This window comes from Mesoplodon densirostris, chromosome 5 (assembly GCF_025265405.1).
Source record: "Mesoplodon densirostris isolate mMesDen1 chromosome 5, mMesDen1 primary haplotype, whole genome shotgun sequence".
NCBI lineage: Eukaryota > Metazoa > Chordata > Mammalia > Artiodactyla > Ziphiidae > Mesoplodon > Mesoplodon densirostris.
Genome location: NC_082665.1, coordinates 48,740,435 through 48,757,445, shown reverse-complemented (window position 1 = coordinate 48,757,445; position 17,011 = coordinate 48,740,435). Strand labels below are relative to the sequence as shown.

General features: G+C 37.9%; 1 protein-coding gene across 4 annotated transcripts in view; it reads right to left on the bottom strand.

Annotated features, from left to right (window-relative positions):
- The window catches only part of TFG (trafficking from ER to golgi regulator), a 37,349-nt gene extending 20,544 nt beyond the window's left edge, over positions 1 to 16,805 (bottom strand). For 2 of the 4 annotated variants that reach the window (XM_060098685.1, XM_060098687.1), the window contains exons 1-4: positions 16,416 to 16,805; positions 11,669 to 11,895; positions 8,306 to 8,389; positions 2,182 to 2,328 (exon numbers count right to left, since the gene is read on the bottom strand). In XM_060098685.1, coding sequence (XP_059954668.1) covers positions 2,182 to 2,328; positions 8,306 to 8,389; positions 11,669 to 11,852 — 415 coding nt within the window. In that variant the 5' untranslated portion in view covers positions 11,853 to 11,895; positions 16,416 to 16,805. The remainder of the gene's footprint in view (positions 1 to 2,181; positions 2,329 to 8,305; positions 8,390 to 11,668; positions 11,896 to 16,415) is intronic. The other 2 variants (XM_060098684.1, XM_060098686.1) reach the window with 1 other exon arrangement.
- Positions 16,806 to 17,011: the final 206 nt, after the last annotated feature.

The following is a 17,011-nucleotide window of genomic DNA, read 5'->3' as shown; positions in this document are numbered from 1 at the left end:
AAAAATAGAACTACCATATTACCCAGCAATCCCAATACTGGGCATATACCCAGAGAAAACAGTAATTCAAAAAGACACATGCACCCCAATGTTCACTGCAGCACTATTTATAATAGCCAGGTCATGGAAGCAACCTAAATGCCCATCAACAGACAAATGGATAAAGAAGATGTGGTACATATATACAATGGAATATAACTCAGCCATAAAAAGGAATGAAATTGGGTCATTTGTAGAGACGTGGCTGGACCTAGAGACTGTCATACAGAGTGAAGAAAGTCAGGAAGAGAAAAACAAATATCGTATATTAACGCATATATGTGGAATCTAGAAAAATGGTATACATGATCTTATTTGCAAAGCAGAAATAGAAGCACAGACATAGAGAACAAATGTATGTATACTGGGGGGAAAGAGGTGGTGTGGGAGGAATCAGGAGATTGGGATTGACATATGTACACTAATATGTATAAAATAGATAACTAGTAAGAACCTGCTGTATGAAAATTAATTAATTAATTAATTTAATTAAAGAAAAAAGCATAGAATGTATTATTCAGTTCATTAAGTAACTCAGGACACAATGACTAGAAGGATGGCCACATAAAGAAACAATACATGATATAATTTCCAAGATGCAGAGAAGAAACCAATTTTTAACATCTTTTACATTAACATAGGTGAGATGTTAACAATAAAACATATGAACACCTGGAAATAAACTGATAAAGAAAAGCAGTATGTGGAGAGAAATAAGTGAATAGAAAGGTTGTTTCACCAAAACCAAAAAGCTTATAAATCTATTCCTTAGAGCAGAATATAGGCTACTGTAGGTTTCTGCACAGTACTGGCTCTACTTGTTGAATTCTGATCTAAGTTTCATAATATTCTACAGATGCTTTAACTCCTTCAAGTTATATGCAAATGTAGTTGTATCAGCATCTATGATTTCTTCTGGGAAAACAGTCAAAAGTTTTCTTCAGATCCTTGACCTAAAATTGGAGATTTTTGTTTGGAGAGATAGGATTCAGAAAAGGCCATTTGCTTTGACCTGAAATATAAAAGGTTTCACCATAAAGAGGCCAGAAGGATCTCACTGTAGTATTTCAGCACATCTCTTTAATATGTTCTGAAATCTGGAAGTGAAACTAGAAATTACTAATCAATCACCAAGTATGTATCAAGCCATCTACCACTAACACAATTCCACATGGCTGGAGGAAGAGGGAAATGACGGATAATGCATCCTTAACTAAATCAAACAAAACTCCAAAATTTAAATGGGGCCAAAAAGAGAGTATCTCAGAATCTAAAGGTTGCAAGGGATTATACAATGCCACTATTAAGCCCCTTACAGCCAGTCATCCAGAGTCTATAAAATACTACTATTTCACAATATGGACAGTTTTAAGCATGTGAAACTTATATGCAAACACAAAAATTATTAAAAAAATAAGTGTTTATTTTTAAAGTGCAACATCTAATATTAAAAGTCGAGGGAAGCAAGTCTTTTAAAATCTACTTTCAAGCCATACTTAAATTTCAGTCTATATTTTATAATATATTTGGTCCCCAAACTATATTCAGTTCCAAATTTGTCAATAAACCTTGCTTTATCTTAATGTAAATAGTACATGTCATCTGTAAAATGGAAAAAAATACATTTTTCTTTGCATATTATGAACACTGTGCTTAAGATAAACTATACACCATTTGAGTGTACTAATCTAAGATTACTTTTTTACTTGAAACTATTAATACTTCATATATCACATAAAATTCATGAAATGATTTCCATTACTAAGGTTCACTAGTCAACTATTACATTGAAAAGGGTTCAAGAGTCAAAGGGGTTTGAAAACCAACCTATGTCATAAACCCAGGAATCTAAGACTAGCTGTAAAACAATCACCCAGAGGGCACTTTAACAATGGGATCCCCGGGGCCCTGCCCTCCAAGAGGTCTGGGATGAGATCCAGGAATTGGTATAATAAAATCTCCCAATAATCTTAATGAACGGCCAGGTTTGGGAACACAGATATGAATATTAGCACAGATGCAGGAATAAGAAAGGGTGACAATGGAGGTGCCATCCTACTCCTGCTGAAGAAGAGTTAGAAAAAAAAATCTGCAAAAAGATATAAAAAGGATAAGTCAGAATAAAATGACTTCATGGTCTACCATTTTCAGGAATGTTGGTGGATGGTCCCGGTTCTCCAGGTGGTTCCAAGCTATCCAATAAGCGATTCACTTTATTTCGAAGTTCTATCAGTTCTCGACGAAGATATTTCACCTGACTTGATTCAAGGGGTCTTGGCTGGCCATTAACTGGAATAAAAGCATTAATTTTCTTAAAATAAGGAAATATTCTTCAATAAGGATATCAGTAGAATAATACGCAATAAGGAAAAATGAAAATAACTTCTTTAAAAAGTTAAACAAAATCAAACAAGATACCTATTGACATCATTCAAATAACTTTTTAAGGAAAGGATTCTTCATTGCTAGTTACTAATTTTTGGAAAAAATAAACATTCATCAGTCTTTGCTGATGCCAGATCTATGGCTTGCGACCCATAATGGTAAATCAAAACAAAACAAGTTAATTAAAAGAATTCAACTACAGTGAAATAAATTAAAAATACAGAAAGCTTTAATATATTTTTAATAGAAATTATGTACCTTCAAAAGCTCATTTTATTTCACACAACTCTTTTATAGCCTTAAAATATTCAATGAACACCGTATTAAAGGTACAATATGACTGTAGGTTTTTTTTTTATCATTCTTGCCTACTTCTGACCTAAAAACAAGAAAAATTAGCTACCTAAAATAACTGACCTAAAAAGTAACCTATTAAAAAAATGCAGAATTCATAAATTCACATCACCACTGTCCTTCAAAGTAGTTACTTCAAAAGCAGCACATTAGCCACAAAAAGTCAGGTTATTCAATAATCATTGTTTTTTTTAAACAAAGGCAATATTACCTCATTTAATTACCCATTTTGTGCAAATGACTTTCAGCTGACTAAATAATAAAGAATCCTTCATCCAGCAAAACAGACCGTCACCGAGATTGTTAATTTTAAAATTTTTAATTTATTAATTCACAAGGCTCTGAATGCAAACCTCAAGACAGGAGTTGAAAAATTAAACTAAACTCAAATGTTTTTTATGCATTGTCAGTATACATATATATTAATTCCTAAGGCACCAAATTAGAAAAGGAAATCTATTTGAAAATAAAGGTTCAGTGAGATTCTTTGTAAAATATGTTTCAAACATCAAACCACCAATATAAGCTTTTAAAAGACAATCCACCAGTATTTTACATACTCCCTACATAGTTATGAGGAAGCTCAATATAATCTACCTGTATCAATGACTGGCTTTTACTGGGTATTACTGTTTTTCTCTAATAGCTGAAAAGGAGAAAAGCAGCTCCTGACAGCTAAGAACTGGCCCAGTACTGTAGGACAGGCTTGAGTGTTGCTAGAAGCTGGCATGGCACTGACAGGTAGATTGTGGTGTTCTCTTGTTGAACATAAACAATTTCAGAAAACACTGACAGTACATCAAATACATCTCAATAAAATTTTCAAAATTTAAAAAACAGACAAAGAACATGAACTATCAGAAAAGATCACTGTGGGACTGTGATAGCTCAAGACAAAAAAGAAAGCCAGTCCATTATCATGTGAGAACTAGACAAAAACAAGAACGTTGACCAAACCACAAAAATGACCAAACATCCCTGGCTAATTATGCGTGACTGTCGCAGTTTTACCAATCACAGCTTTAGCCTCAATTCACTACCCCCACCAAAGCCCCATTCCTTGAACCTTATCCAAAATCACCTAACACAAGCCCAAGCCCTATGAAAATTCCTTTCTTACACGTTTTTACTGACACCCTATTGTTCTCCATGGTGTTCATTCTCCCTCATTGCAATGTATTTGAAATTAAGCCCCGTTTCATTCCTAAAACCGCTTACTTGTGCCTTTTTTCTTAAGTAATCTCAATAGAGGTTTGCTAGCTGTATGTTTTCAAAACTGCTGATCCTATCAATTCCCCAACTTCTAGTTCATTTCTGCTCTTTATTATTTTCTTCCAAGTTATCTGGACTTATTTTGTCCTTTTTCTTTTTAGCTTTAGCATGCTCTAAAAACTATGTCATATAAAAGTCATCACTGGGCTTCCCTGGTGGCGCAGTGGTTCAGAGTCCGCCTGCCGATGCAGGGGACACGGGTTCGTGCCCCGGTCTGGGAAGATCCCACATGCCGCGGAGCGGCTGGGCCCGTGAGCCATGGCTGCTGAGCCTGTGCGTCCAGAGCCTGTGCTCCACAACAGGAGAGGCCACAACAGTGAGAGGCCCACATATAGCAAAAAAAAAAAAAAAAAAAAAGTCATCACTAATTATTTCTAATTCGTATTATGATTTCTTCTTTGATATGTTACTTAAAAGCATATTTTTATCTTCAAAAGTATGGGAGTTTGGGTTCTTTTTTGTCAAATAGTTCCTAATGAGACCAGAGAATATGATCTCTAGGATATTCCTTCCCTGATATTTATTGAGACTCATTAGAAAACCTAGTACATGGTCAGCTTTTATAAATATCCATATGCACTAAAGAAAAATTGAATCCTGTCCTGATTGCTAGATGTATAAGATCAAGCCTGTATTTGTTCTGTTTAAATTTTGAGGCTGCTTAACCTATCAGTTTCAGAGAGAAGCGTATTGAAAGCTCTCTTATGAATTTTTCCTTCTTCTGTCAATTTTTCCTTGAGGAAAAATCTAAGGTTATGATGTGTTAAGTGTTCAGAATTATTATATCTTCCCAGAGAATTATTTTTTATCATGATGAAGTGACTATTACTAATAAAGTTTTCACTTAAGAGTCTACTCTGTTATACTACAAAGTAGCCTTGAGTTTGTCTAGTATACAAACTTTTCTAGCCCTTTACTTTCTTTCCAACTCTGCATAATAATCTTTTGGTATGTCTCTTATAATCAGCATGTAACAAAATTGTTTAACCAATAAAAGCGTCTGTCTTTTAACTTGTATGTTTAGTCTGTTTATGTGTACTGTGGTTAGTATTTTGTGCTTTCTATTTTTCAAGCTTTCTCTGTGCTTCTTTTCCTCCTTCCTCACCATCTAGTTAACCAAGTAAGTACCCTTTGTTTCCTTCTTTTCCCTCTACTGGCTATTTCTAGTCTTTCAATAATCCCTCTTACATTTTAGAAAAGCATACTTCAATTTAAAAAACCTAAGTTAATTACTATCCTCCTCCCAAAGAATCCAAGTCTTTAAAGTATTTTAATTCCTATCATCCTTTCCTGTCTTAGATATAATTATTGCTCAGTATTTTTGTCCCATCTCGTTTCTATATTCCTATAACTATTATTTAATAATCAGTGCTCATTTAAATTCACACATTAACCAGTTTATTTGCTCACAATTTCTTGCATCTTTCACCATTCTTCGGACTCAATTTCCTTCTTGCTGACAAACCATTTTTAAAAATTCTTTTAACAAGCGTCCGTGACGCTTGATAAATTCTCAGTCTTTGTTTGAAAATGTTATTTCCCCTTATTCCTTAAGTTTAGCAGACTACAGAATGCTACTTTTCTACCCATCTTTTTCTGAACAGTGGAAGATGTTATTCTACTGTCTTCCAGTTTCTGTTACTGTTAACTGTGAAGAAGTCTACTAACAGTCTAATTGCTTTGTAGGTGATCAGTCTACAGGCTGATTCACTCAGGCTACTTTTAAGATTATGTCTTTGTCTTATATATTCTCCAGCTTCATGACAATACATCCAATGGAGATTTATTTTTACTTACCCTGCTCAGGACTCACTGTGCCTCCTGAAACTGAGGGTTTATATCTTTTATACAATTCTGAAAAATTCTTTAGTCATTACTTCCTCATATATTTCCACTCCCCTATTCTCTTCTTCTTTAAAGTCTTAATGGAAATAAGCTGGACTTTCTCAAATTCCCTCTCATTATTCTCCATCTCTGTGTTTTTGTGCTCTATTCTGTCACTTCTTTAGACCACCTTCCACTTTACTAATTCCCTCTTTGGCTGTGACTAACCTGCTGTTCTAACTCACCACTTAGTATTTATTTTCAATTTTCATTGACTAATATTTTTCATTTCCACAAGTTACCTTAAGTTCTTTTTTATTGGGGGGGAGTATTGATGTATAGCTGATTTACAATGTTGTGTTAGTTTCAGGTGTACTGCACAGTGATTCAGTTTTATATATATATATATATATATATATATATATATTCTTTTTCAGATTTTCCATTATAGGTTATTACAAGATGGTTGAATCTTGTAATACAGTCCCCTGTGCTATACTGTAGGTCCTTGTTGTTTATCTACCTTAAGTTTTTAATCGGTTCCTTTTTTCATAGTGCCTAGTTCTTATACTCTTATTTCTTCTTTTATGTCCAATAACTTTTAATATATATTTTATTATCACTTCTACTAACTGAAGTTCTTGGAAATCTAATCCTACTATTAGTTGTACCCATTGTTTCTTGCTTACATGGATGTTTCATGTGTCTTACAGTTTTGACCTCTAAGTTCATCAACAGGATTTTATCTGTGAGAAGCCTATGTGATTTGAACTGAGAACATATACCCTCCAGAGAGACTTCTGCCTTTGTTTCTTGCAATTTTTCATGGTAGTATCTGGGCTTGGGAGTTCCCAAAGGACCACTGGTTATGAATCCACAAGGGAGCCTTTGCAAACCCCTGGCATCCCAGGGTATATGAGAATTTCCCCTGTCAATTCCTTCACTCTACCAACGAAGAGATATTTTTCTTCTACAATATTCTTTTTGAGAGTATAGCCACTGAGGGTCTAGGACCCAAGGCCTATACCACGTAGATACCAAATGACAAATCCTTAGATTATGCACACTAAAACCTTCATCATCGCCACCAAAAGCATCCCAAGTCTCAGCTTTTGGTACTTCAGGTGCTGGTTTTTAACTCTATTTGGGTCCCTGACATTTTCCTCAAGTTCTTGAGCAAGCTCAGGTGTGTAATTCAAAAAATATATTTGAAATAATTTATTTAGCACATCCTCAGTGTTTCTGGGATGAAGATTTTCAGTTTACCTAATCTGCTTGATAGGTGGCCAATAGTGGTTAAGTATTTTAGATTCAATATTGTAAAAAGATACCTTTTATTTAAAAATATTTTTAACAGTTTTTGTTATTAGCATTTTAAAATGATTCATGTTCACCCTTCCTAGATGGAGAGAAAATAAATACAAATTAAATCAATTGGCCATGATCATATTTCATGGAACTGTAATGGTCAGTGCCACATAAGTTTTTTTTTTCCAGAAAGCTTATTACAATTTGTTTCCTCTGACAAACACCCAGTTTGCCTGAGTTTTAAAAGGGTATTTCCTTTGCCCCACTTGAGTCACAAAATTTTTTTAAAATGCTAACCAAAACATCCAGAAAAAAAGTCCACATTTTATATTTCACATAATCATACTACCACTTTAACCCTGCAATCACTTCTAGCTTGTCCCTTAAGTGTTCTCTGCCTTGCAAATCTGTCATGATCTATAAGAAAACAAAATCTAATAGATTAAAGTTAGTCTTATATTTGTTTTTTATCAGAACTATCTCTAATCTTTAAGTACTCCTTGAAAAATAATTTCTAAAATGTATCAGGCCTATGCGTTAAACCCTGAGAATAAGTAAAACCATACTACATTAGAAAAGATAATTATATATTCTTAGAGAACTAAACTTAATAAAGGTAGTTTTAACACTGCAATTATTTTCAATCCTGGAAACACTTATACAAGTGGCACACATTAGTATTTAGGGTAACTGAGCAGACGGGTTATTTAAAATATGTCTACTTTCTACTAATCTTCAAAGAAAAAGAATATAGTTAAGCCTTAATAATTTAAAAATTCTGATATAGCTGAAAAGTTACCACTTAATTCTGAGTCTTTAAAATGAAAAAAGTTGGGCTTCCCTGGTGGCGCAGTGGTTGGGAGTCCGCCTGCCGATGCAGGGGACGTGGGTTCGTGCCCCGGTCTGGGGGGATCCTGCGTGCCCCGGAGCGGCTGGGCCCGTGGGCCATGGCCGCTGAGTCTGCACGTCCGGAGCCTGTGCTCCGCAACGGGAGAGGCCACAGCAGTGAGAGGCCCGCGTACCGCAAAAAAAAAAAAAAAAAAAAGAAAAAGAAAAAAGCTTAAGTTTTTCATAAAAATACAATGAATAAAATAGTAAATTTATTAGAAAGTTTACCACTTACCAAATAACGTCAGTTTCAGTATCCTACTACACTGAATTGCAAAGGAAAGGTCAGAACTATCAAAAATTGTTATAAGATCTCCATCTGAAACAAACAAAAAAAAGTTTCAGATTTGAATCAGTAGTAAACCAGGATATATGTTCAATTAAAATGCAAAATGTAGGTCACAGAGCATAATTAGCATCTCCCATAAAAACCTTAAACAAATATAAAGGATCTAGGAAAGATGTATTTGTTCAAATGATACTAAATCAATTTCACTTATTACTTTTATAGCAAGATATTTATCATATCCTCAGAAGAAGAGCCAACAAACACATAGCTAAGATTAATACATTAAGTAATCTTTTACTAGTCACCAGGAGGAGATTACAGTTTAGACTGAAATCTTTTCCATTCTAAAAAATTTAAATGTATTTATCAGAAATTAAAGTAGTAAGGACTTACCTGGTGGCGCAGTGGTTAAGAATCCGCCTGCCAATGCAGGGGACATGGGTTTGAGCCCTGGTCTGGGAATATCCCACATGCTGCAGAGCAACTAAGCCTGTGCGTCACAACTACTGAGCCTGCACGCCACAACTACTGAGTCCATGTGCCACAACTACTGAAGCCCATGCACCTAGAGCCTGTGCTCCACAACAAGAGAAGCCACCACAATGAGAAGCCTGCACACAGCAAGGAAGAGTAGCTCGCGCTCGCCCCAACTAGAGAAAGCCCACGCACAGCGACAAAGACCCAACACAGCCATAAATAAATAAGTTTATTTAAAAAAAAGAAATAAAAGTAATAATGATTCTCAAGGTTCAAATTTTAATTCTAAGTACAGTAAAACGCCACTGAAACAAATGGAGGGGAAGCCACATACAACAGTAACTAAAAAGGTTGTAAGAAAAAATTTTTTGGCAGAATTGTCCTAATAAATGGATAGACAGTGGAGTCTTTCAGGTCCCTGACCATCTTGATGCTGAGATGGAAACTATCAATTCTCCACAGGAAAAGTATTCATATACACAAGATTCTGAAATACCCTAGATCCCAAGGATAAAGAATACTATAATTAGCATATCAACTGCCTGTTCAAAAGCTTTCAAAGGGCTAGGAAAAAAATTGCTAGAGAGAGAGAACAGAAAGGCAGTCACAGCAAGGAACTGATCAGGGGCCTCTGCAAGGTATCTTCGACACAGCTGCGGGGAAGGAGGGTGCCTGGGGAGGCTGAGAGGCTGCTCCAGCGATGCTCTGCTACACCAATTTTAACACTGATTAGGCAGACTTATTTTGGACAAAGATGGCAATAAAAGCCATAACTGAGGATTTTATCATTGTTTTTTGCTCTTTACAGCCACATCCATTTTTTACAACAAAAACATCTAATGCTCAACTTCAGGGATTCTACTCATAAACATATTTTTAAGAAAATAAAGTATATATGTAGAAGAAGGAAACTTCCTATAACTGCCTTTTTCTTTTCTGATTTCCACAACAGAAACAATATCTCTGAAGGCAGGAACTCTTTACCTAAGTCAGTCCTCTATCCTCGTGCCCAACAGTCTATGGAACACAAATCTGTACAATTCAAAGCACTCAAAAACACGATGAAAAACAAATTCAATGTGATAACTAGATGTGGAAGTTTCCACAATGAGGACCCAAAGCTAGGGGGTTACAAACTGCAACCAATGGACAAATTCTTCTTTACAGGACCTCAAACTAAGAATGGTTTCTATATTTTTAGAGGTTCTAGAAAAAAGAAGAAGAGACAGAGGCCTTATGTGACCCACAATGCTAAGATATTTATTATCTGATCCTTTAAAGAAAAAGTTTGCTGACCCTTCCCTAAACAAAAATAAGAGAGTTAAGAGAGAGCCAGTAAAATCAGTTTAAGATATGCCAGGTTTGAGGTAAGAGCAAATCATCTGAGGTAAAACCATTAAAAATGAGTTGTACAGTCAAAAAAAAAAAAAAAAAAGAACAAACTGATCAAATTTAGGCACACATTTGGAAGTCAAACAGTTGAAAGTCTATGTATTGTAAGTAGATGAGATTACTAGGGAAGAGAACAGGAAGAAAACTGCTCTCCTTTTTCGTTCCTTAACATGGGTGACCCTCAAAAATTAGTTCTGGGTACCATTAGATGATACATTGCAAAAAAAGAAAGGAGAATTACACCTGTAGTGAAATAATCAGCTTAGCTGATCATCAATGATTTATACTCCCCTTCCTCAGTGTAAGTTGTTGCAAAGTGCCTGTCCAACCAGGGACATTTCCCAACCTACTGACATCGACACAGTCATGTGACTGGAGTCTGACCAATGTGATGTGAGCAGAAACTAGACCTAGAGGGTACAATCTCCCATGTGATCCTCTATACTCTGTCTTCATGCAGCTGCTTGCTGGATGTCAGTGCTCAAGGTGAGCTTGTAAGCCATGTGTTGAATATATCAGAGTTGGATCCCTGTCAACCTGGGTCCCTGAATGATTTCTTGAGTGTTAAACCATTGAGATTTTAAGATTTCTGCTGTAACAGCTGGCATTACTTCAAGCCAACACACAGAGAGAAACAGAGAAGAAGCTATTAGTGATAAGAAGAAAACTGAGACAACACAGTGTCAGAGATATTAAGGGGTAAGAGTATTTAAAAAAGGATGGTGTGGATAGCGGTGCCAAGTATTGAGATCAAGGTGAAATAAGACTGGAAATAAGTTCAGCAATAAGAAAGATACTGGTAACTACCTAAAGCACAATTATCAGTAGAGATGTTAACAAAGAAGACAGGTTTAAAGAGAAAGAAATAAAGACAGTCTACTACTAGAATTCTACTACGTCTTTGATGAAACATTTGTCATGTAAAACCCATCTCCATAAAAAGTTCTGTGGTCCAATAAGCCTGAGAACACTGTATAAACTGACATAGTACATCAGTATATTACATGTTCTGAAAATTCCTGCAATAAAGAAATACATTTGTCTTTTTTTAAACCAGCTTTCCCATACTTAGGTGACCATGAAATCCTTTCTCATTCAATACCTACTAACATCCCTTTCACTTTGGAAAACACAAGTAAAAGTTTGGTTTTTAAAGCAAAACGGAAGCCAGAATTTGCACAGGCATAAGAGAAAAAAAAATGGCTTGTAAAAATGTGTGAAAGTGTCCTATCACTTAAAACTCCCTTCTAATAATAAATCAGTTAGCTATTTTTAACTTATAAAAGAATTATAACTACATGAACATTCCATTAAATAAAAGAAAGTGGTACTCAATTACCATTGAAGGAAACAATTTTTATTCTGATTTCAATGAAAAATGGACAAAAGAACACATATAATATTTAGACTTTTAAAAACTAACTTGAGAAACACTCTTACCTTCATCTTTATATTTTATTGTAACTTCATCATTACTCAGAAGTTTTCCTCTGAAGACTCTCTGCATCATTAGCACTAATTCATCATAAGTAATATCTTCATTATGAATGGGAATTCGTCGAATATCCTCTCCAAGTTGAGCTTTGATGATTAGCTTCCCACTCAGATCCAACTGCCCATTCATGGTGGACTCCAGGATGTTCTATATATACAACTCTAGAGAAAGACTGACAAAATGGTTTTGATGATTAAACAGCTATAAAACATATTTTAAAAGTTGAAAAGCAAAGCTACGATTAGAATCTAAGAAATTCTGGTCTTCAAAGGAGATCCACTGTTCCAGCGTTACCATATTCACGTTAAAATGGTCTGGAGGGACTTCCCTGTTGGCACAGTGGTTAAGGATCTGCCTGCCAATGCAGGGGACACGGGTACAAGTCCTGGTCCTGGGAAGATCCCACATGCCACAGAGCAATTAAGCCCATGCACCACAACTACTGAGCCTGCGCTCTAGAGCCAGCGTGCCGCAACTACTGAGCCCACGCACCCAGAGCCTGTGCTCTGCAACGAGAGAAGCCACCGCAATGAGAAGCCCGCGTGCAGCAAAGACCCAATGCAGCCTCAAATAAATAAATAAATTTATTTTTAAAAAATGGTCTGGAGATGGCTTTATTATGAGCCTAAGAAAATAAGTTTTACTATTTTATATCTATTATTATTTTACCCATATATTTAACTGCTTATCTGATTTAGATTTCTTACTTAACATGTCTAGAACAAACTCCTCATCTTCCCCTCAAAATCTGCTTCTCCTGTAGTCTTCTCCATCTTACTTAGTAACAATTCTCCTTCTAAGTTGTTCAATATAAAAAAAAAATCTTAGTTTCTCTCTTTTCCTCACACCTTACATACACCAAACTGCCAACAAATCTAGTTGCCACAACCTTTAAAATATCTCTAGAATCCAGTCACTTTAGTACCTTCACCTCTATCAACTTAATCCAAGCCACCATCATCTATTGCCTGGATTATTGCAAAAGACTCCTAACTGGTCTGCCTGCCCTTTACCTCTGTCTGCTTTTAATCTATTCTCAACACATCAGAGTGATCCTGTTAAATAAAATCTAGTATCACTACTTCAAAATCTTCCAATAGATTCCCATCTCACTCTTGGTAAAAGCCAGAACTACAAGGTCATGACCTGACCTCTGGTCCTTGGCCAAGTATTTAACCTCATTTCCCACCTCTCTCCCTGGCTACCCTGCTACACTCATACTTCACATTCTCCTTCTCAAGACTTGGCACTTGCTGCTTCCTTTATCTTGAGCCCTTTTCACACCCCTCACATGATTCAGATCCCTGATCAAATGTTAATTTCTCAGAGGTTTTCCCTGGCCATCTAACTTAAAATGGCTTCACTGTCACTTTCTTATCCTGCTTCACTTTTCTGCAAAGCACTTATCACTACCAAATATTTAAAATGCATTAATTTTTTACTGTCTTTTCCACTATTAAGTAGGGAAATAAATGGTTTTGTTCACTGTATTACTGGAGCCTAGAACAGTGCCTAGCACACGGTTAATCATTTAATAGCCGTTAAATGAAGGGGAAAATAAATACTGGCTTCCAAACTCTATTAGCCTGTATATACTAACTGCTAGCCCTGAAAAGAAGAGCATGTGTGAACACTAAAATAGTCTCAAATTTTTCTCACTAAAATAAGAAAGACCTCACGAGTATTTTCTCCAATTTTTCTATTTTGGAAACTTGAGGACAAAGAACAAATCAGTGATACCCTCCTGAGCTTTCTAACAAGACTGTCCACTATTGTTTCTACATCTTCCATAACACACCCCTTCCGCAAACCTGAGTGTGTGTGATTAGACAGCACACTTGAAGAATAAGACAGTATCAGAGAACTAAATACTAACTTGCTATTGAATTTTCCCTTCTTGGGTTTTACTTTAATCTTATTTCAGGTTATTCAGTGTGCTTCCCCTGTAATGACTCTGTAATCCTAAATTCAAAATAATGTCTGAGGTCTCTAGTAATTTATACCATTACCATATAACAACAGAAAATACACTTATGCTTAATTAATGTGTTAATATCTCTTCTTCTCAAGGCCTATCTCTTCTTTCCAAGACCAAGATGTTCTTGAACACATTATCTGTAACCACAGAGCATTTCCCTAGCATATACTCTTTCCTCCTCCTGCCCCAAGCAAATGATCTCTCAGACTATTTAAAGTACCTTATAATCTCCTACTGGACATGTTATGGTTTCAACACCATGCTTTTCTACTAGCAGCTTTCTGTTTTCTCTTTTTAAATGTGTTATTTCATTAACATCATATTTAGTGCTCATAATTCTCTACATTTACTCCTTTGTGTGTGTGTGTGAAAGCACTCCACCTGGCCCCCAACACACCAACGCTTCAAATACTCAAGAAAGTTTTCATGAATCCTAATTCATTTCATGAATAGTACACATAAATGCCCTAATATTCTTCATATAAATGCCCCATGTCCTTCCAATTAACTACTCCTTAAATGAATGTCTCTAGACCCCCTTGACATCCTCTGAACAAATTAATTTTATGAGTGAATCTTTAATGCCCCATCTTAAAATGGGGCAATAAATATTGAATCTACCACTCTAAGGTCAGTTCAGAACAGAGTGGACTGTGTTCTACGATCTGGATGCTATGCTTGTCCTGACATAAAATAACAATACAGTTAGCTTTTTATCTGCCAATTCTGACAAAAGACTTCTCATGAAGACTCTGATTAATTGAAACCTCCATAAAACCCCTTTACCTGTTAGCCAAACCAGCCCTCTTCATTTGGGAAATACTTAAATACCTACTATATGCCAAGCTCTGAAGTATCATTACTTCAACAAGATGGTAAAGATTCCACCTGTTTGCCTTGCAGCCTGAGATTAATAAAGAACTTCAGCAAACCAATCTATGTAACCTTCTTTTACCTACAGGATGTGTAAACCGTTAATAATGTAGTTAAGGACCAGGGCTTAGCTTCAGCAGAATGGTTCTACCTATTCTCAGCAGCATCTAAAATAGTGCCTGACATATAGTATTTAAAAACTTGTTTTCATTCCCTAAACAAAAGATGAATGACAAATAATAAAGTTCTGATAGAGGGACTGAGAGAAGAAAGCTGTACGATCAGATCAGTTACTAAGTCAAACCTTCACACTGTACCTTTTTTACGTAGCTAGAAATGACTCCCTTCAACAGACACATTCCTAATCAAGAGAAATTTCCAACATTAAATATAATTGATATAATCCTTTTGATCGTGAAGGAATTGTTGCTCAGTTACAATGGATCTGAAAATATGAGTCTCTTTTACTTTGCATCTGCCATGTTTGCCTGCAAATTCACTTACTGGTTGGACTGGACTGTAACCTACCTGTGGCCAGGAAGCAGGCCTTCTTTCCTAAGGTTGTCCCCAGTTTGTGCAGTCATCTCCATAAGGCATGCACACAAGTTATCACAAAAATAAGAGTACCCTGGAAGGGAAAATCCCATCCCCATATTTGTTTACGTAACTGTAGAATCCAGGTCCTCTTTTTCTCTAACTTCAATCACAAAGTAGAGACTGCTGTGAATTACTAGTTCCTAGGGCTGCTGGTGAAATCCTTACAGCTTTTTCTTCTCCCCATTTCTCCTTCTTTCTTCTTGTCCTTGCCCCACTCCCTCTGAAGTCCAGAAATGACACAGCCACTAACTTATGAAATTTTCCAAAAAGAACACTGTTCTCAGAACTGGAGAATAAAGTGACAGGCCCAGGGAAACACATAAAAAGCCTACCTCTTAAACCAGGATGTAGGTTCAGTGACCAAACCTCCAGCTCCACTAGCCCTGTAGTTAGGGCCCTGCTCAAATTCAGAGGGGCCTGCTTAGGCACCTCCAGAGGGTAGCAACTTCCTTTAAGAAATCCTAAGCAAAACCAAACCCTTGAGTATTCCAAAGAATGCAAGGAGGCTCAAATCCTGCCTGACCAGAGGCAGCGTAGCAAGATGGTAAAGATATCCCCTACTAGCTGATTGACCTTAGGCAAATACTTCCCCAAGCCTCACTCTCATCATATGCAAAATGGGAATCATCTAAATTTGGAAGAATCCTTGTGATGATTAAATGAGACCATGCATCTAAAATACTTAGCACAGTGCCTAGCAAAGTAAACTCTTAAAAGTTAGTTGTCGTCACCACTATCAAACTGGGTTGGACCTCCAGACGGCGCTTGATTAAGGACTGACATAGCCAAGGAACAAGGTTTCTCCTAAGTGACCCCAATTAACTTATTCCCATAGGCGCCATTCTCCACCCTTCTCACCCTTCCAAGCCCCTCTGAGGGTTAGGCACTGGACCACCCCAGGCCTCCCAAAGTCCCTCTTCTCTCCCTCGGGCAGTCCAACCCCTAGAAGCCAGGCGGAATCCGCGCAAGTGCCCTTGCTGACCCTAACACCCCTTAGAGCCCCCCAGAGGGCCCGCTTCGCTGCCACTGTGGCCAGCGGGGCCCCCCTCCCCGCCCCTCCCCGGACGTGGCCTCCCCTCCCCCACGCGAGGCCCAGACCGGCCTCCGTCCTCCCGACCTCCAGCCCTTCCCACGACCCCTCCGACCCGACCCGTCCCGCGCCCGCCGGTTCGAACGAGGCCCTCCCAGCGTTTTCCACGTCTCCCGGCCCGCCTTGCCCGCGCCCCCGTCTCCAGCGGCCATACCGGTTTCCCGAGGCCGCCGCTGCCGCCCCTCCGCGGGTCTCTGCTGATCCGACCGGTGAGAGGCCGCCACCGCCGGGCTCTGGGGCGTTGGGGGAAGGCTGCTGTCACGGCCCACTCGGTTGCCCTCCGGGGCCGCTGCACCTCGCTGGCAGGCTCGCGCGGGCCCCGGCCAATCGCACGGACCCACCAAGCCTAGCGAGAGCTCGGGCCCAGTACGTGGCAGGTGGGGAAAGAAAAGGGGCGGGAACACGAAGAAAATCTGTCCTTTCGCTCCGCCTTACAACGAGCAAATCAACCCAGCAGGCATGCGCAGCGCCGAGGGGTGCGGGACTGACAACGCCGCAGCCTGCAGGAGCCTGAATCTCAGCTTTCTCACTGGAAGACTGAGGATAGGAAATGCGAGCTGGATGGATGCACGCATGCGCGAGGCGTGACAAGGCACTTCCGGTTTTCCTGAACGCTAGTATTTCCTGTCTCTCGCCCGTGGGCGGGGCGTAATTTGCTGTTCTAGACTCTGAGAGCAGGTTTAAAGTGGGCGTTAGTCCAAGTTTGGGTGCTTCTTGTTTTGTGGCCATTGTAGTTCTCCTAGTCATATC